We start from the raw sequence: 19,891 nt of genomic DNA on the forward strand, positions 1-19,891 counted from the left end.
CCTCCCGTGCACCCCTTTAAATACCCCCGATACCCATTGAACACGGGCCGGTGCGCTGTGCTCGCATGTCCATTTTGTTGAACGCAGCTGGCGACTGCAGATGCACTAAACTTACATGACTGTTTCTTCCTATGCAACACGGCCCCGCAAAACAAGGCCACGATCGTGCCGTGCAACGTTACGACAACCGCAACTCGACGCATGCACCCACCTCGTCGCTTCCACTGGAGCTGTATCCAGCCTCTCCCAGGACCTCGTAGCTCGCCTCGATCCCGAGCAGGCGCAAGTGGGACTGGTCCTCGTTCAGCGCAAACACCATGCAAGTGGGCCTCGGGCCTCCGCTGGAGGAGATCTCGTCTTGGTCTGTCCCGGTGCGGCCGAGCTGCCACCGCTTCTCCGAACGCAAACGGCTCCGCGACGACCACGGGCGACCGGGAAAGCGACCCCGCGCCGCGCCCACGCCGCCTGCGCCCACAACGGCAGCCGCGGTTGCTGATCCGCATCCCGCTGCCGCCATCATAGCTTCAACAACAACACCGATAGATAGAAACTCAGGGTGAGAGAAGAGGGAAAGCGCCAGATAGGGAGGGGGGGGGCCGACGTACGGTGCATTGTGGGAGATGTAGGCTAAGAATGACAATGCACCTCGGTAATAAGACTGCGAAAGCTTTCATTATAATTCTAACACTTAAGCATTCATTTCAGGTCATAGGTCAGGGTTTATTTTTGTGTGTTTATTTTTTTAAGGTTTGTTACATTTTTTAATTTGTATTACTAAATACAAAGGGTAACCTTTTGTTCATTTAGTTAAACATGGTCTTAATGGTTTCTTGTTTTGCTGTTCCGGGCAGATTTGTGTATTTCTTTGCACTCGTTTTCTTTTCAATTAAATATATGTGATATATATTTATATTATTATTGTATGATATATAGTAAAAGACAATAGAAAGTAATGCCGATTATAAGCATTGTAAAATATTTATGCAATTTTACAATAAATAATGTAAAATATTATATATTTTACTTTGGTGTAACATTTAAAACGTCACTATTTTAAATATGGCTGTTAATATTTTAATAATGTAACGCATATAAATGTACAAAACAATAGCACAACATTTTATAAAGCCTTTTTATTATTCGCATTAACCATTCATTTATTTTTATTTATAGTAACCTGGTCTGCTCATATGTCAATCTAATGTTGAACTTATTTTCAATTAAATATATGTATATATGTATTAAAAATAATAATATAAAATAATTTAATAATAGCCTGTTTTAGGACTAATACAATTAGCATTTTCACCCATAACTTAAATGCAAAAAATATGCAACAAAATGCGATGTATTTAATAATACTTTCCCACTCCCGATCCTCAAAAACCACACTACCCATCATCCAATGCGCCAAAGCGACGTAACATCACAGGTTTCATCAGGAAGCGGAACCATAAAAGTTGTTTCACCCTCGCCTTTGTTGTGTTAAACCACCCGTTTTCTGATCTGTGCTCGCTATTTAAGGTATCCATCTCTTTATATTAAACGATGCATTAGTTAAAGGTTTAAAATGATGCGCGAGGTATGCGATTAATAACCCCTCGATCTTCGTCGTAGTGTTGTCATGACTGTGCTACAGATTAGGCGGATGTTGTTGTTCTTCGCTGTGAATTTTCCAAACATTATCTCGGTGTTGTTCTTGATTTACTGATTTGATATATTTGCGAAGCTTTATAATGTACGATTTTGTACAAGCATCCCAATTTCCCTGTAACGTTCATGTAAAGCACGATATTTTGGCAATACGGTTTTGTGTAGCCAGATGGCAGCAATGCTTCAACAAATTGATCGTTTCAGATGAATGATATAAGTGTCTGTATTTTTATCAAGTTCTCTTTTGTTCACAGGAAGACCATCACAACGACATAAACTAAATCCACTATGAATCTTGAACGAATTCCCAATGAAGAGAAAGTAAGCCTTTGCAGAAGATACTATCTAGGTATGTATTTTTAAAAAGATTTGTAAGTCACTAAACCAAAGCCATGTTAGATGCATCCCCAAGAGCATTTGTAATGTCTTTATGTATAGATTTCCAAAATCTGCATACTGTTACAATCATTTTGGCAGGATGTTTTTATGGATTTAAAGGGATTTTACACCAAAAATGAAAATTATGTCATCATTTACTCACTCTTTTGTCATTCCAAACCTGTATGACTTTCTTTCTTCTGCAGAACACAATAGAAGATATTTTTAAGATGTTTTTTCTAACCAAACAATAGCAGTCCCCATTAGCTTCCCTTGCATCGACACAAAATCACATTTCTCAAAATATCTTCTTTTGTACACCACAGAAGAGTCGTACAGGTTTGAAATGACATCTTTATGTAATCCCAATAGCAAAATTGGATTTCTGTTTTTATTAATATTCATGCGTATATATATATATATATATATATATAAAATTTTAGTGACGCATCAGACGTGCCTAATTTGCACATTACTCTATTTATACATTTTCATATAGCCTACATGTTTTAACAATGCTGTCTGTTTAAATATTTTCCACAGGTGGTTTTGCATTCCTTCCTTTCCTCTGGCTGGTTAATGTGGTGTGGTTTTTCAAAGAGGCATTTTTAAAACCTGCCTACACAGAACAACCACAGATCAAATCCTGTGAGTTTATGACAGCGCAAGCATTATCATATTTAAGAATATTGCAAGGAACCTGATAAGTTCGGTCTTGTGTCACTTTACCTTGACAACAAATAGTTTGTATTTTATTGAGGGGAAAAAAGGTTTAAAAATGGATATCACAAAATGCAAGTTATTTAAAGGAATACTACTGTTTATGATGTTTACTTCACTTTCTGCTGCCACTTACTATATTAATAGCCATTATTATTAAAAAATAGTAGGCAGTGTACAGTTGCACATAATGTGCACAAGTCCTTATGGGATATTCACATTGCAGAGACAAAGTGGGTGATGCAGGCTGGAATTCCTGAGTCGCGTTTGTATAAACTGTGCTGTTTATATGCAAGACACATGATGCATTAAGAGAATGCTTTGAGTCCAAGGGGTGTTATACACAGTAGCGAAGTAAACCGTTGTTTCACATTATAGATCGTACTTTAGCATGTTTGATATATTTGGTGCAGTGTATGATGTTTTGAATGTAATCTAAACTTTTTCTTCAACCCTCAACAGATTTGAAGAAATCAGCGCTGGGGCTTTTAGTGTGGGTGGCGGTGTTGACAACGTGGATCACAATATTCCAACATTTCAGAGCTCGGTGGGGGGAGGTTGGAGATTACCTCTCTTTTACCATTCCGCTCGGCACAGCCTGATATAAAGGCTTTGCTTCACCATACCTCTTTTTAATACTTAAAATTTTTCTACTCCCATTGACAAGATGCACCCTGGCTAATTTTACCACTGTCGTCACATGCAAGATATACTGGATCTGTCTGGGAGCTGTGGTATTTTGTGAACGGATGGAATCATCTGTTGGTTGGGTTAGATAATATGGACACAAACGCATTATGCTGCTTAATACTCTATTCCATATGTTGTCAAGTTTTAACCGCTATGTTTATCACATTACATTTAAGTAACGCAGCAAGTACTTTAAGATTTCTGTGAAAGCATTATAATGTATAATAAAACTTTAAGACCAGGCAGGTCTGTACAAAATAAAGTCTTTAAACTGTATTGTATAAAAAGCAAAGATTTTCAAGAAATACAGTTTGTGCACCATTTGTCCATGCCAATCTGTCAACTACCGATTTGCTCTTTTTAGATCATGGAAAAGCATCACATAAGCTAAGCAAATTCCTTGAGATCGCCACCTAATCCATGTGAGGGACGAGCTTCTCTGTACTGTTGCCTATTAATCAACACGGCTTACAAAAATATTAAACCGATTTGCATAGCAGACTCTGTAATATGAACGCATGAAGCCTCTGTTTTGTTTGTACCCCCATATAGGCGCCTATTATGAAACTCGACCCCCCTTTGGGGCAAACACTAAGCGAGTCGTTGATCTTGGTTGCTGTTTTTAGTCACCTGTAGTCAACGCCATGGACAGACAGTTCTGTTTCTGTTTCCAGCCCATGCTGACAGCAGAAGGATATGTTATCCCCAGCTTCAATAGCTTGCCAACACATTGGCCATTGGTCTGTTTACATCCAAAGGGCATCCAGAAAGGCTTTATCTTCTGGAATCATAGGTCAAATTTGACAGATGATGAAGCTTTGTCCTGTTGTTGGATATCAGCGATAGGACAATGTGTTTAATTGAACATAATATAGTCATTCTAATTCCATCCATTCCTTATTTCATATACATGTAGATGAGTTTACAGCCTTGATGGAATTTAACTTTTCTATGTTTTTACTGTAAATCCCTTTAAATTAGCTTTAGTTTTTTATGAGACATGTTTAGGAATTGCATCTCTAATACACAACAACATTAAGCGGTGTACTTGACAAACAGATCAATTACAATATGGCATTACGCAATTTATACCAATGCCTGCCAACTACATTTTTCATTAGCACCAAGACAGAAAATGCCAGTGACTGGCAAAGGGTGTGACCATTCATACTGGAAAACACTTTACATTTTAGGTTTCGAATTATGTAAGATTAATATATAATACAAATAGAACCATTGTTGTATCCTAACGATAAAAGCCGCAATAATGTTTACTTTTCTCTACTGATTTCAATGGTCTACGATCTACATTTTAAATAGAAGCTCAAAAGTCAGATTTTGACTCTTTTTGTTAGTAGGGATGGTGAACACTCGCAAGTATATATTTGGCTAATTTTTCTTGCTTACTAATAATACTTCACTGAATTGCATACGTTTACGTTGCAGTCTTTCCCGGCCCAATATGGCGGACTATCACAGCAGCGGGCAGAGGCGCTCAATGCGTGTTAGCCACCAATGTAATAAAAACACATTTTAAACATTCTGAAAGTGTAAAAGGTCGAATGACGATGTACGACGTGCTGTGTCATGTGAAAACAGGTCCATGGCGGTTAGCAGTCATTCAAACTTATTTATAGCTGGACGACCTCACCGTAACATCATAAACACGACCCTTCGACATTGGATAGACGCGCATCCAAGTGGTCTCTCTAGCACAAAACAGCAAAAGTTCCTAACCCAAATTCCCAGTGTTCCTGTTATGATATAATATCATGAATAAACACGGCTTTCATCATGGATAAGGAGACGAGCAAATCCACCCGTAATTGACATTCCATAACAACAAATGCAGCTTTAATAGCGCGTCTGGCACCATGATCCAAGACTGTGCTAGAAAGATCTCTGTCTCTGCCAGCCACTGAGTTATATTGCGTTTGTTTTGAGGAAGGGTTTGATGGGCGGTGTTTCCACAAGCTATTTAAACTAGAGAGCAACACATTCCCTGCGTTATTTATCCCGTAGTTGCGCAACGGGCCGGACCACCCCAGGATAACCATGGATTTTGATTCGCCTCCTTCGGTGAGCGGGATCCCGTGGGACAGAGTTTTGTTTCCCCGGATGAACGGGACGATTGGACCGTACGCCTGGACCCCGACCGAACTTTTAATTCCCGTTTCAGAGCACACCGGAGCAGCACAGGTGAAATAATGTTTCTCTAACAAAAATAACCACAGTAGCTATAGTTAAAGGAATAACCCTTGTAGATCAGGTATAAGCCAACACAAAATACGTGATTTCATTCAAACAATTGGGCAAAATCAGTTTTATTATGGGGTAGATTCATTGAAATTTGTATAAGTATATAGTTTTAAACAGATGGTTAAGTATGGGTGTATAACCATAGTTTATACAACTTCTTTTTTTGGTAAAAAACATCCCACCAATAGAAACCACTTCATAACCAATACAATGTATATTAAAATCAACAAATCCTTCTTAGATTTATTCCAATTTATGTGATTTAATATTTAATATTAGCGGGGAATAATATGAATACTACTGCCTGTAATATAAGTTTATGAGACTTGCCACTTAAAGAAATTGAAAGTGAAAATTCTGTGACGAATTACAGAAAAAGGTATGCTTGTAACCAAACACTTCTTGAACCCCATTGACTACCATAGTAGGAAAAATGACAATAGTAGAAAGGACCCCAGAACTGTCCTACATTCTTAGAAATATCTTCTTTTGTGTTTAACAGAACAAAGAAATTAAAAAGAAAATGGTAGTCAATGGGGTCCAAGAACTGTTTGATTATAAGCATATCAAAATATCTGTATCTGTGTTCATCATGAGTATATAAAGACAGACTTTCCATTTTTGGGTGAACTATCGCTTAAGGCATGTCAGTTCCTTAACTGAAAATGTTTATATTGAAGTTACTTAGTAATACAACATTTTGGGGGAAAATTAGTTATTATACATTATTCAATTCGCCTTCTTTTCAGGTTTCCTGTGATCATAATGGATTTACTGTACAGGTTGATGTGAAACACTTCACTCCCGAGGAGCTCTTAGTCAAAGTTGTTGGAGATTATGTTGTGGTTGAGGGAAAACATGAACAAAGAAAGGTGTTGTCTTCTTACTTTTAATAATGTTAACTCAGATCATGTTTGTAGTAATTATATTACCTAGATTTGTTTCGAATTGTTTCTAGGATGGTTCGGGACTGGTGACGCGTCAGTTTAACCGGCGATATCGGATCCCGACTGGTGTGGACATCATGGCACTGGAATCAGCAATGTCACCTGAAGGAATGCTTATCATCTCAGCACCTCTCCAACGGGAAGAAAACTCCAGACTGTTGAATCACTGTGGACCATAATGCGCACATTTATCCACGGCCCTAAAGCTCATATCTTCTCTCTTATACACACAAAATACAAGAGACCCAAAGCAATGTCCGTTTCCTCCCTCTTCCCGACAACCAATTCTGAACAAACTCAATTCCAAGCCAAACACCAGTTTCTTTGCACTTATAATGGCTTAGCTCACATCCCATGAGCAAGACAAATTCGTTCTCATGTCAACCAGTTCTTCTGATTCAAAACGCTTATACACGGGCAAATAAACACATGAGTCCCTAGATTGAATTTGCATTGCACATTTATGCATTTGGCGTTCAAAGTGTACATTTTATTCGCATGTAAACCCATGACCAGAGACAGCTTCAATATATTTAGCTGTTTCTAAAAATGGCACAGACTCTTCAACTAAGCAATTCTTCCAAAGCTACGTTGGGATTGTAAATATTCTTAAATTATGAAAATGATAAGCAAGTGTTCATTTTGTTTTAATCTTTATGTGATGTACAGCTTGAATACAAATAAATATGTGATACTCTTGCTTATTTAAAAAGGTCTTTATTTATAAATACATTTGAATCCAATTAAAAACACAAATAAATAGTAACATGATAACATATTTGAAACACTGCTTTCATATATAAATCATGTGCCTGTTGGAGAAGTCAGTGGACGAAACCGCTCAAGCATCATGTCAACCTCACTGAAAACAGGATAAAGAATACATTTAGTACAACTGTACATCAGTTTTGGGTAAAATGGCTTGTGTAGTGTAGAATATGCAGAGTTAATAAAATGTTGATATTCCCACCAGAGTTGTTCCTTCACCCATTTCCTTTGCTGTCTGAGGACTTGCAGTAAGGGATCATCTTCAAACTCCGTTCCATCCGAGTCTGTGTACAAAAAATGTGATATCAATGTGAAACGTTCCTAAATCAGTAATTAAAATGTAATGATTGACAAGCAAATATGATTGTTTTAGGTTAATAAAGAAATATAAAAACGCCCTTTTTTGTAGCTTGAACCTGCTCGACCAATCAACTTCCTTGCATGTTGTTATGGAATGACAGGTCTCGCTACTCGCTTTTTATTGGTAAGCTGTGAAAAAGGTACTTGACAAAAGGGCTGTTTTTTATCAGAGATGCTCTGAGTTACAGAAAAAAAGCGCTTAGGACTTTTTTGTGAACACCTACTCCATAGGATCATTATGTTAACCAGATGCTAGCAGCTTCAAAAAAGATGTCGAATCTGAACAAAGCCTAACGTGAAATCAATGTCACGTTAAATCTATGTCATCAAACAGTTTTATAGCTAGTTACAAACACGTGCAGAAACGCCACTGCTGAGACCTTTCCTACCTTCTGCATCCTGCATAAGTTGATCTATGACCTCAAATGGTCGCAGCACGTCAGTTGGAGGGGTGACAGGGGATTGTTGGGGTTGAGGCGGGGTAAATGCTGAGGAAACTGATGAACTTGGACTCTTGCACTGGGTCGGGGAATCAACGCCAAAAAAAAGCACCTCAGAGACAACCTGTCAATGTCAAGAATGCAGTGTAGAAAAAAGTTGGAATCAGCGATTTTATACAAAAAATGTATTCTAAATAGAAACGTCTACGTACTTTAAAGTGGCACAAACCTGTCCCAGAGCATTGTGTATTGGTGAGGATGGCTCCAGATCTCCAGATCGTCCTCTTTGTCTCAACCTTTGACCCTCTTCCTGACAGCTGCTTTTTCCGCTCAACACCATAGCGTCGCGACTAGCCCCTTCATGACCTTTAGCCCGACAGGCCCTAACTGGATTGCCGCTCCGCTCAACACTATGTATACAAAGACATTCAGACAAGTTTGAACAGATACAATAATACCACAAAAAATATTACCTATAATATAAATACTTTTAGTAAAAAAGATATCACAACAGAAATGCACACAACCAAGTGTGATGCAATAAAAGCGAGACATTTTTTTAAATAAATGTGACAATTTACTCGCGCCTGAATTCACATCAGAAAGTCACATCAGAAAATACCGTTCAGATTTTTTCTTCCGACTTGGCGGTGCAGTCTTCTCACGCCTCGCACTGTCAGTCTTCCCCTTGACTGTCGAGGCTTTCTTCCCTTGAATATCTGGCCCCGGCCCCTCTGTGCTCTCAGAAGTCTGTGGAGATGGGGATGAGGATTTTTGCCCTCTGTAGTGCTCCTCTTTAGTCTCTGCGATGTTGAGCTGTATTCCGATTTGTCTGTGATGTCTTGGTGGGACAGAAGTGGCTGCTCTCTTATTTTTCTCCCTTAAGCTATGGTGAAGGGTATCAGGTTTGATTTTGGGGTTAGGTTGCTCCTGGATGGTGGTATCGGGTTGGATTCTGGAGACACTTGGGCTTGAAATAGGTAGCTCTGGCTCCGGGGTTGGAGGATCGAGGCTGGCGAGGGTAACTGGCGTAAATGCAAGATGTGATTTCTGAAGAGGCATGTTGCTCAAATGGCTGTGATGTGCCTAGAAATAGATCATTAATTTGAATATGTTCAACTTTGATGTGAATAAAGTGGTTCGGGCAATCATATTTGTCTTATAATTTGATACGATGTAACTCACGTTGAAACAAAAAATATTTTACAGATGACACATAGTATACAGTGACATCGTTTTTGGTGTATGCTTTATAGAAAACAGGTCCAGCAAACCATCACAATAGTACACATTAACCTTTGTTTACAGTCCAACCCTGATTTGCATATCTGTTTTTACTCACCTGGTTTGCTCCCACAGTTTTTGCCATATGAACACAGAGAAGAGAACTGTGGGAAGAGGCCTCGTGACATGATTGCCTGGCCTGTTCCATCTTCCTCCTCAGACGCCACTGAAACAGAATGTCATCTTCACGTCGGACCCCAGACCCCACAGAACCAACAGCAAGTGTGTGAAAAGACGGTCCTTCGGAAAAACTGGGGTCTAAAATCACTTACAAACAAAACAGAAACAGTGTGAGGCCCTAATATGATTTTATTGTATTAATATGAATATATAGCATGCCAAATGCTTTGCAAATTAAGAAGGTTCTTTTGATCATGTTTATGTTTAATCTAAGTTCAAAAGGAAGCGTCTATTTCAAAATAGCTTATTCAGAATTTTATCAAGAACTGTGGTTAGAGATTTAAGAGGCAAGCGCTTTTGCAATTTGCAACAAAAAGATGCACTGATATCAATTTTGCAGCAAGTATAAAATGGTATGCTACATGTGTCGAGGTCTTACACTGTTACTCACAGTTTGTTGAGGCCATTAAAGTGGGCGCAGCTGGTTTTCGGATTGGCTCATCTATACTGACAGGGGAAGAGAAATCAGAGCAACCCAAACCTTCAGAGCTTATAGGCACTGAACCACTGCCGAGGGAATGTTCACTGAAAACACAAAAATATAACTACTTAAAACAGCGATCAGTATCTTAAAAAGATAAGTGTTATATTTTGAGAAATGTTTTGTGTCCATACAATGGATGTCAATGGGGTCAATGTTGTTTAGTTACAAACATTCTTAAAACAAAAACGTATAATCTGTTTTCCAGAAAACAAAAGTCATCTATGCATTGAAACCAAAGTGGGAAAATAATTTTTCGGAGAACTACTGTATTCCTTTAAGCTCATACATTACTAATCAAATGTTAAGCTACACCTACATGCAACAAGAAAGACCACCCTGTTACTAAAAACACTCTGTACTGTGGCGTAACTCTGGAGCTCCAGCGCAAGCTTGGCGCCCACCCCGAACATTCAGTACTGACACCGTCGTTTATCATTGTGAAATGACATTTCCTCCCCACCGGTCCGAAATAAAGCGTTTGGTCTCACCTCTTCTGAAGCAAACGCTTGGCCCGCTCCTGTAGCTGCAAGATCTCAGGTTCTTCTGGGTCACATTGGGACAACTCTGACAACGTCTGAAAAACATTTTGTGATCCACAAGATTATCAACTACAACAACCCTGTCACTGGTAATACCTGTTACCATAAATGTCAAATACCGCAGAGCTTTACGACCTAGTAATGACATTTAAGGACGTCCTCTCGTCTGAGGATAGTTTCCACCGGACTCTCTCTCATGTGCGTTCAATCATAACGTCCAGCACGTCAAAATTGAGAAACTGGGCCAAGGGTTGCATAACCCCCGAATTTATAAATACATGAAGTTTGACACTTAGCAGACCTCTCAGTCTTATGTGGGCATGAGTTCTTCTTCCTTTCACGTTAAGGAATTCGCGAGCCGTGCTGCGGTGGCATTCGATAACAGAGCCGAACATGGAAAACAGGATGTTGAACCAAACATTTGCATAATGTGTGTAACATGGCAACACTGTAAAAAATGATGAGACGCCGGTAAACGGCAACAGTCGTCTGGAACATTCTGTATCAGCAATAAAAGTCTTGTTTTCTTGAAGACCTTTAGTAACAGAACATATTCTGTGACACCTAAAGGAGACCTTAACATTAAATGACCTGTACAACCTTTGAATCAAAATCTTTCACGTTACACGTAACTCACCAGCATGCTGAGGTCATCCATGTCTCTGACATGACATTTTGAGATGGGTCTGTGGGTGCTCAGAGCACCTGTGAGGCCAGTGGACTCTGCAACACAAACACAAAAAATATACATTGCTTTCGAAAACATCATATAGAAACAGCTGGCTTTTATTTGAAAGAATAATGACACGAGCGCACGTGCGAAACATATATTATTAGGATGTAGTGCTTAAATTTGGCGTTTCCGGTGCCTTTTAAATGTGACAGACAGACAGAGCTTGTATTTAATAACCAGGTTAGAAAACCTCGGCCATGTTTATCGGGTGCTTGGGTCGGTGTTGAACTGGACGGAGGGGATGAGGAGATCCACCGAAATCCGCCATCTTCTTCCTCTGCAGCCTCACGCAGACGATCCTCTCGACTCTGTGGCTTTCCGTAACGGAAACGCTCAATGTACCTACACAGAGAAAGACTTTTGTTCATGAAGAATGCCACGTAACAAAAAATGAGAAAATCCTGACTCACTGTTTTAAGAATTATACTCTGTGGCAACATAACACTTAAAATTCTAGTTTATAAGGATGACTTACTGCTATTAAACAACTTTAATAGACTGTAAAATCAAAAATCTTGTTTTGTATGTAAAGTATTTTAAACCGAAATAAATGTTTCATTTCGTCCGATTATATTACATTATTTGCAATACTGTTAAAAGTCTTATCTCATTTACAATTTTCTATCTATAAGAGAGTAAATAGATTGTATGGTGTGCTATTTGATGTGTATCAAAAGTTGCAGAATAGTTTCAAGCAGTTTATAAACGGTCACAGAAGATCCAAAAGTTAATTGTACCACTAAAATCATGAAATGTTCTTACTTTGCAAGCACAGAGGGCTCTTTCGCCACAGTTGCTTCTCTAGCTACCATGCTTTTCGAGGTATACATCTGTGCCTCTGAGCAGGGAGAAGATGTACTGTTGGATGTAGAATGACTCAGGTCAGTAGAAGGCCAAGACTCTGAGAAGCATTCACTAGATGCTGGAGGATAAAGGAGTACACTGTGTGATCCTTCATGGAAGGCCGGATCCTCTTTTTTCAGAGGAAACGTATGACGTTCTGGAGAAATGGGTTTCTGAGTAAACCGGACAGGACTCAATGCCTGTAAAGTGCAGATAACAAACTAACATCTGATTTCACAATTTACATTTTTGGGCTTAAGCACTATGTTAGTCTCACATTCTAGCTGATCATTTGAGATACAGATCCCTTGTTGAACACCACTTACAAAATGAACACATCACTGTATACTGTATAACACATACTGGACAGGGATTATCATGTGACATGTAAATATTACTAATCAATTGAAGCAGCTCATCCAGTTTTATTTGCATATCTTGAACTTATGTAGCATACCTACTAAATAATTCACTTACATACACCGCCCGACCCAAAAAAAGTCACACACTCTAATATTTCGTTGGACCGCCTTTAGCTTTGATTACGACACGTGGCATCGTTTCAATAGGTTTCTGCAATGTCCAGAATGTCCATTTTTTCCATCCAGAGTTGCATTCCTTTTTCGCCAAGATCTTGATGATGGGAAAGTGTCCGCTGCTCAGTCTTCTCCAGAACATCCCAAAGATTCTCAATGGGGTTAAGGTGTGGACTCTGTAGTGGCCAATCCATGTGTGAAAAGGATGTCTCGTGCTCCCTGTACCACACAATTTGACCCCGATGAATCCTGGCATTGTCATCTTGGAATATGCCCGTGCCATCAGGGAAGATGACGGAATAACCTGCTCATTCAGATTCAGGTAGCCAGCTGACCTCATTCTTTGGGCACATAACGTTGCCGAACCTAGACCTCCAATCCAATGGGAGTCTCTTACCTATTTGCTTAGTTAAATCCAGGTGGTGACTTTTTTTTTGGGGGGGGCAGTGTATACGTAAGTCGTATTGAAGAAATACATCAAGTTTAATGCAAAGTCTCTTACCAGCCTTTTATGCTGCTTTGGGATTTTTCTGGATCTGGTTGGGCTGTAGTGGCTCTTGGGCAAAGGGGGGTCACGAGGAAAAGGATTCTGTCTTGTGAAAACAGATGCACCACTTTAAAAAGAAAAAAGCGATTAACTTTACATCAAACAGATCGATTTGAGACAGGATTTGCAGTGCGACCCACCTTGATCTCATGCTGACCATACAAAGCTGTTCTGTTCAAACCACAGAATGTCAGTGCAGCTTGACCATAACGCACGATCAACGAGTCCTTCAAAAAAGCACAAAATATAAAGAAAACTATAATATGATCTGAAGGACAGTATTGTTGTCATAAATTACATTATATTACTTTCTAATGTAAAGGGATAACAGTAAATCATGACAATTCTGTTTGTTTCGAAGAGCTCATATAATGATAATAATAATAATGGCATAACTTGTTCCGTGATTTAGAGAGCTACATCTTTAAACCAAGCCTGTGTGAGGCACATGTATAATGATGATGACATATCACATTTGAATGTTACAGAAATGTTAACTTAAACTGCATCTGAACTATCGCGTGTTTACGTTACTAAGGTTTTAAACAGTCGTTGGACTCATATTAAAGCACCGTTTAATGTACCACGTGCTACTTAAACAAATGAATGCAAACATATCCGAAAACATATACAATTGCGACACACATTTGATGTATATTGTTCATATAGATAAGGAAAGTCTGCTTACTTTTCAAATCGTGCGCCCGCGTTGAACTCTTGGAAATGTAGTCCGAACCCCATTTTGTTTACGATGCATTCGAACCCCGTTCAACAACCAATAGGCGTCGGTAATTTTGTGATCGACGGCGCTTTGAACCAATGAAAGCGATACGCTCGTATCGGTCGTGTCCAATGACGAGCCAGGAACGTCCTTGCGCGCGGAAGAGGAATGTCGAAGAGAAAGACAGAATCGGCTCGTCAGTTTATGAGGCAAAGTCTTTAGGGTAAAGCTAGTGTCATTTTAATAATATAAACTACCAACATTTTACTATTTTATTATAAGTTTATTGAGTGAGGTCGAGCCGCGTTGTAATGTCGTTTAATTAGGGGTTTAGTGGTTTTCTAGCTAGCTAACGTCAGCTGTTTTTGCCGTTGAAGCTGATTAGCAAAATAATAGTCGTTTTGAGCATTTGTTTATCATATTTAAAATTGTGTGTTTATTGTGTTGTTTCAGCTGAATGACAGTGTAAATGTTTACAAGGTGTATGTCTTGTTTTTAAATGTGTCATTTTAACACTGGTGAGGTGTTAAAACGGCAACAGTAAAATAGAGATACATTATTATAAATATCAGACTCGTTGTATTTATAACAACAATACAATTTATATATAATATAAGATAGTCTTCCAAAGATTTGTTTGCCATGAAAGAAAGTGATATAAGATAACAGACTTTACATTAAATCACACAATGAATTCTGTAATAACTTCATATGACTAAATCCTCAGGTGAATGAAGAAAATCCTTTAGAAGAATCCAGAAGATTCGTTTGACGTTACAATGCTTCCCTGTAAGATCAAGACAGAGAAAACAGGTGAGAGTCAACACCTTATTTTATATGCACACACAGTGTTTTTGAGATGTGATTGTATTATCGATGTCAATGTGTGTCTGTATATGTGAGTATACATGTTAAAGCGTGTTCTTCTGCAGATCCTGGGGCTCGAAACCGTCTCGATGTAGTGTTGCAAGGTCTGGTTGAAAGGAGTGACAGTGAGAGGTCGGTGCATTTAGTGCAATAATGTGTTTTGATCTCAATATCTTATGAAAATTTGGAATTACTCAGTTATTACTAATGCCAATACATAGTCTCATGTAAATGATTTGGGCATCTGTTCACACAAAGTGTGCGGAAATATTGATTAAGGAAATTAAAATTGCATGATGTTGAAGTAACTATTGGTAAATGACGGCTTTCTCGAATTAGGAAGCTGTTGTTTTAGAGAACATGACATGTGTAAAACCCCCAGCCTTTTTATCTGGTTGTTCCACAGAGAGCAGAATGAGGAGGATTCTGGGAAAATGGTGGCAGACCCTTTGAGCAAGTATGCGTTTGTTAAGTTTTTAAAGAAATTAAATGTATTACAAATGTAACATAACTTGAATTAAACAATCATGTGTAATGCTATGTTTTCTTTTTGACAGGGATTTATCACCTACCTCCACTGGGAAAAGGTATACAAAGTCTTTACTGACCTTTGTCATACATTTAAACGCTTGAGTTGCACTTAACATAAGTTTGGTATTTAGTGTATATGATAGGTACATTCTTTTTCAGTCAAGAAAAGTCGTTGAATTGTTACACGATGTGTCAGAAGCTTTAAAAGCACTTTTGCTTTTCGCAGGCCATCATCAAGATTCCCACAACACAGAAGGAAAAAGCGTAAGGAAATGGACGATGGTCTGGCTGAAACCAACCAGCATAAACAGAGTAAGATAATAAAACATCTGTTTGGTGGAACATGCAAATGCTGGTTGAATTCATCAGTGCACAAAAGGGGTGTGACATTATGTCGATACGGCGATGTTTCTTCGTCCTTCTCCGTGCGATACGAGAATCGATACGCTGTGCCAAATATCGATCTTTTTAATCATTAATAAAATAAGACGCTTCTAAATATATTTCCAACCGTTATTACACCATGGCTCCACTGGTGGCGCTTAATACGCAAACGAGGAAACGTGAACAAACTTGAGTTTGAAATCAAATATGTTTCATGCATATTTGTAAATGAGCGTTAATGTGCTCAGATTTAATGCAAGTTGCTCAAATGTTTTTTTAGGTTTATTTTATTTTAGCTGGTTAACACTTAAGATTTTCCCAGGTTTAAATAAGTGGCTGTTAAATGTGAAAATGTGCCAGTATAAACATTTTAAAATGTGTTAAATGTTTTAAATGTGTCAGTTTACAAAGATACGCTTTTAATTTAACTATAAAATGTTTAATTTACTTGAGATGTTACTTAATATATTTACCTACTGAAATTTTTTGTGGACTTTAATAAAGATTTAATAATGTTGCACTTAACCATTTCATGGGCATTTTGTTTTCATAGCAGATTTCGTGATGTATCGTTATTGAATGCCAAACAATGCATTGATTATCCTAGTATCGAGATCTGTATCGTATCGTGAGGCACCCTGTGATTCCCAACCCTAGTGCACATGGAAAGGTGTCGATCATAGATGCTCAATATTTTTTAACACATTTTTGCGTGTCTGTTTTTTACCGTCAGATGCTTATATTATCAAGTTATTTGACCGCAGTGTGGACCTGGCACAGTTTAGTAATTCCACACCACTCTACCCCATCTGTCGTGCATGGATGAGAAACAACCCCGCCATGCGAGAGAGAACTGCCCCCAGCCCCCCTCACAGCTCTGGGGAAGAAGAGGTAATCACTAGCATTGACCTGGAAATATAAAACAATGTTCATCTGCACACCGCTGTGCGCATCTGTACTGTACTGTACTTTTTATCATGTCTTTCAAGCCCCTAATGGCTTTCTTTGATTTTCAGAACCAAAACCAAGCAAACAATTCTCATGTGTCTTTTTATTCCCATTTTATAAGATGAATGACATGCTAAACGGCAAAAGTCAGAACGTTTACAGGCTTCCTCCACCTGTATGTCCAAAATCTGGTGAACCTGTAAATCTCAGAATTCCACCTGTTGAAAAGGCTGCAGAGAGCCAGGTAAGCTTCAGTTTTTAGCGTAAACCTCTTACTTTGCAGGAAATTTCAAAGAATAGTTCGACTTGTTAGATCAAGAGGGAATGAACCCAGATTTATATAAAGCACTGTGATTCTTGCACTTTGTCTCGCTAGATCTTTCTCTGTCAGAAAAATAACTTTGTCTGATCCTCAAAAGATATTCATATCTGTTGTGAGTCAAGCAAACAGCACATAAAGATGGAGGCAGGCGACTAAGTGATGATAGATTAAAATTGGTGTAAATCAAATAATCAGAATTGCGTTTCAGTTCTCAGTCTGACTTTGACTAGAAACAGGTCTAACTAAAAACCAGGAGTAAAATGTCAAGGGGAGAACACACATAAACAGAATACTTTTTTTAGAAACTTGGTTTCAGCAATCCCTAACTTGAACCGATAGAATGATAACATTCAGAATGTAATAAACAGTTTGCATATTGAATTATGATTGGTCTTCCATTGCACATGTATTTGCATATCAATGCCTTTTTATTTTCTAATGTATTCTTTTTTTTGTCAGTCCATAGATACTGAAGCTGGTGCCTCGCCTCTAATCTTCAGTCACATCAAACGATGGAAGAAAATTAGACAGAAGTATAAAATGTTCATTATGTAATATTAACATTGTTTATATATGTTGGTGTATTTGTTGTTATATATTTATCCTTTGATTCTTATGTGTTTTAGGTGGAAGGAAGCCTCCAATAAGAACCAACTAAGATACAGTGAAAGCATAAAAATTCTAAAGGAAATGTATGAGCGCTAGATCATGCAAAACGGCATCTGAAGAATATTTGGTAGTGAGACAAAAGCCTTAAATGACAGTTGGATATTAATACTAGGCTTGTAAATTGAGAACAAACTAAATACATGTAAACAACTCAGCTTTTGTACTCTTTGTTTTTCTCTTGAAATAAATACTTTACTGAACTGAAAAACAGGTTTTGCATGTATTACATTCACTCCCCGTCCAAAGAAGTCACACATGGAATAATATTACATTGGACCTCCTTAAGAATTTTTCGCAAAGATCTTTTTGTTTATCTTGTATTGAGGATGGGAGAGTCGGACCGCTGCGCAAAGTCTTCTCCAGCAGACCCCAAAGATTCTCAATGGGGTTAAGGTGTGGACTAACATGTATCCTGGCATTGTCATCTTGGAATATGCCCATGCCATCAGGGAATGAAAATATATTTCCTTATGATTAATTTCAGATGGACACATATTGATTGAGAAAGGTCTATAAGCTTACATTAGAGTGAAAATTATATTTTATTTAAAATATTCAAACGTTTCGATGAAGAGGTTAAAGTATATAATACAATAGTCATAAAATAATTGCATCATTCTTCAGTTGTGTGGCAGAATCATGTAAACAACCAATAAACACTTACAAAGAATCTTAAATATTTTATTTATGTAGTCGGGAATCTTCTCAGACAGGAACTAAGAGCAAGTTTCTTCGAGAACTGAAAGATCCTCCAGTAAAGACATAATGAAATCATATAAACACTAATATAATATGATAGTTTACAATAATATAATTTTTTTTATGCTTCATCAAGATAAAATTGCACACAAGAAATCTTACATTCAGCTAGTCAAAACTATTTGTCGCTGAAGAAAGTTGTTTACATATTTTTACATCCCAGTGGAATATTCTAAGCCCAGTGGAAAACTGTTTTAATTTATAAAGAAGATGTTGTTATGTTTCTGGGGGCTTCTTACAGAAAATTGTATCCTATCTGTACAGTAACCATGGTAATTTCATTTAGGACAAAGGCTATTACAGAACACCACTTCCCTACTGTTAGGACTCTGTCCTTCCTGTCTCGAGCTTTCTAGCTCCCTGGGCAGAGTCATGACATTGCCACGTCTTTCGGGTTTCTGTTGTGTTATGTGTGGAGACAGGTGGCTTTATGTTGTTACTTAATGCCACGTGTCTTCCTGTTATGTCTCAGCCCCACCCTCCTATCTCCTGTAGTTTCATTCCCATCGTCTGTTTTGTAATTCACCTCGTTAGGGTTTCATTCCCATCAGCTGTCACCACTCTCCCCATGTAATCACTCCTCGTTAGTGTCTCCCTTTATATGGTCTCAGTTTCTCTCTGTTCAGTGTTGGTGCATTGTCTTTGTCTTTATCATATGTCTTTGTCTTATATTGGTTGTCTAATGTGGATGTCTATGTTGAGCTGTGACTGGGGATTACACGACTCCAGGCAAATAGTTTGTGGACTTATTATTTTATTATTAAGGACTTTGTTTCCTTTTGTCCCCCTCGTTGGAGGTGTTTGTTTTTTCTAGTGTTTTTGTTCATGTTTACCCCCTTGCGGGTGTTTTATTTAATAAACATTTTTTGTTATACCTTCGTCTGCCTGCATCTGGGTTCTGTCCAAAACCATTTCGTGACAGAATGCACCAACCCATAAGAACCCAGCAGGCGGCGATTTTCCCTGCAAGGCCTCGCCAGCCTGGTCCCCTCTCCAGCATTCGCCAGGGGAACTTGGACCGGGACGAGTACCTGGACAGGTTCCTGGAAGCCGCAGTGGAGGAGCTCTTCGGGGAGGAAGAGGTTACGGCGGCATTCAACAGCGGACTGAGGGTCCCCCTATCGCCTGCGGAGATGATGAGGCTGAGACCGCTTGGCTTCGAGGGTGTGCTCCAGTTCGCCATGAGCCGACCGGAGCCCAGTGTCTCCGTCTGTCCGAGGTTGTCTTCTCCGTTGGGCCCCATCCCCGAGGATCACACCCTGGAGCTTGGGGTGGTGACCACCACCGCACCATCAGCCTCGGACCCTGCAACCTCTTCACCACCTACCA

The 19,891-nt window shown here is 38.8% G+C and overlaps 5 protein-coding genes across 11 annotated transcripts in view; 3 read left to right on the forward strand and 2 right to left on the reverse strand.

Moving 5' to 3' along the window:
• Positions 1-622, reverse strand: part of kmt2bb (lysine (K)-specific methyltransferase 2Bb) — a 33,793-nt gene extending 33,171 nt beyond the window's left edge. The window contains exon 1 of the mRNA XM_079482282.1: positions 212-622. Within this exon, the coding sequence (XP_079338408.1) occupies positions 212-520 (309 nt within the window). The 5' untranslated portion in view covers positions 521-622. The remainder of the gene's footprint in view (positions 1-211) is intronic.
• A 793-nt stretch (positions 623-1,415) lies between these two features.
• Positions 1,416-3,948, forward strand: psenen (presenilin enhancer, gamma-secretase subunit). Its single transcript, XM_079482284.1, has 4 exons — positions 1,416-1,524; positions 1,908-2,002; positions 2,575-2,679; positions 3,214-3,948. Exons 2-4 carry the CDS (start codon positions 1,942-1,944, stop codon positions 3,351-3,353), a joined length of 306 nt encoding a protein of 101 aa, XP_079338410.1. The 5' UTR covers positions 1,416-1,524; positions 1,908-1,941; the 3' UTR covers positions 3,354-3,948.
• Positions 3,949-5,098: 1,150 nt separating this feature from the next.
• Positions 5,099-7,615, forward strand: hspb6 (heat shock protein, alpha-crystallin-related, b6). Of its 2 annotated transcripts, none has more exons than XM_079481157.1 (3): positions 5,099-5,640; positions 6,450-6,572; positions 6,659-7,615. In XM_079481157.1, the coding sequence occupies exons 1-3, from the start codon at positions 5,497-5,499 to the stop codon at positions 6,824-6,826; spliced, it is 435 nt and encodes a 144-aa protein (XP_079337283.1). In that variant the 5' UTR covers positions 5,099-5,496; the 3' UTR covers positions 6,827-7,615. The 2 variants fall into 2 exon arrangements, with proteins under 2 accessions (XP_079337283.1, XP_079337284.1); XM_079481158.1 differs by having other exon boundaries at positions 5,448-5,640; positions 6,483-6,572; positions 6,659-7,366.
• proser3 (proline and serine rich 3) lies at positions 7,347-14,120 on the reverse strand (the record flags this gene model as incomplete). Of its 6 annotated transcripts, XM_079481154.1 has the most annotated exons (15): positions 14,050-14,091; positions 13,502-13,588; positions 13,317-13,428; positions 12,377-12,478; positions 12,198-12,293; positions 11,626-11,777; positions 11,340-11,425; positions 10,652-10,737; positions 10,071-10,204; positions 9,558-9,766; positions 8,838-9,301; positions 8,445-8,625; positions 8,165-8,339; positions 7,618-7,699; positions 7,347-7,509 (listed from the first exon to the last, which is right to left on the reverse strand). In XM_079481154.1, exons 4-15 carry the CDS (start codon positions 12,391-12,393, stop codon positions 7,452-7,454), a joined length of 1,740 nt encoding a protein of 579 aa, XP_079337280.1. In that variant the 5' UTR covers positions 12,394-12,478; positions 13,317-13,428; positions 13,502-13,588; positions 14,050-14,091. The 6 variants fall into 6 exon arrangements, with proteins under 6 accessions (XP_079337280.1, XP_079337278.1, XP_079337281.1 ...); XM_079481152.1 differs by having other exon boundaries at positions 12,198-12,478; positions 14,050-14,120; XM_079481155.1 differs by lacking the exon at positions 12,377-12,478 and having other exon boundaries at positions 12,198-12,357; positions 14,050-14,100.
• A 92-nt stretch (positions 14,121-14,212) lies between these two features.
• Positions 14,213-18,467, forward strand: lin37 (lin-37 DREAM MuvB core complex component). The gene is made up of 10 exons (XM_079482185.1): positions 14,213-14,305; positions 14,810-14,895; positions 15,015-15,081; positions 15,356-15,406; positions 15,507-15,536; positions 15,707-15,792; positions 16,598-16,755; positions 16,934-17,056; positions 17,594-17,667; positions 17,761-18,467. The coding sequence occupies exons 2-10, from the start codon at positions 14,862-14,864 to the stop codon at positions 17,837-17,839; spliced, it is 702 nt and encodes a 233-aa protein (XP_079338311.1). The 5' UTR covers positions 14,213-14,305; positions 14,810-14,861; the 3' UTR covers positions 17,840-18,467.
• Positions 18,468-19,891: the final 1,424 nt, after the last annotated feature.

The sequence above is a fragment of the Barbatula barbatula genome, assembly GCF_947034865.1.
Source record: "Barbatula barbatula genome assembly, chromosome: 19".
Taxonomy (NCBI): Eukaryota; Metazoa; Chordata; class Actinopteri; order Cypriniformes; family Nemacheilidae; genus Barbatula; species Barbatula barbatula.

Excerpts from the sequence above, each read along its gene's own strand:
- psenen (XM_079482284.1), top strand. The coding sequence starts at position 1,942 with ATGAATCTTGAACGAATTCCCAATGAAGAGAAAGTAAGCCTTTGCAGA. Across the intron at positions 2,003-2,574 it reads TTGCAGAAGATACTATCTAG|GTGGTTTTGCATTCCTTCCT; the intron begins GTATGTATTTTT and ends TATTTTCCACAG. Across the intron at positions 2,680-3,213 it reads ACAACCACAGATCAAATCCT|ATTTGAAGAAATCAGCGCTG; the intron begins GTGAGTTTATGA and ends AACCCTCAACAG.
- hspb6 (XM_079481157.1), top strand. The coding sequence starts at position 5,497 with ATGGATTTTGATTCGCCTCCTTCGGTGAGCGGGATCCCGTGGGACAGA. Across the intron at positions 5,641-6,449 it reads AGCACACCGGAGCAGCACAG|GTTTCCTGTGATCATAATGG; the intron begins GTGAAATAATGT and ends CCTTCTTTTCAG. Across the intron at positions 6,573-6,658 it reads GAAAACATGAACAAAGAAAG|GATGGTTCGGGACTGGTGAC; the intron begins GTGTTGTCTTCT and ends AATTGTTTCTAG.
- lin37 (XM_079482185.1), top strand. The coding sequence starts at position 14,862 with ATGCTTCCCTGTAAGATCAAGACAGAGAAAACAG. Across the intron at positions 15,082-15,355 it reads GAAAGGAGTGACAGTGAGAG|AGAGCAGAATGAGGAGGATT; the intron begins GTCGGTGCATTT and ends GTTGTTCCACAG. Across the intron at positions 15,407-15,506 it reads GTGGCAGACCCTTTGAGCAA|GGATTTATCACCTACCTCCA; the intron begins GTATGCGTTTGT and ends TCTTTTTGACAG.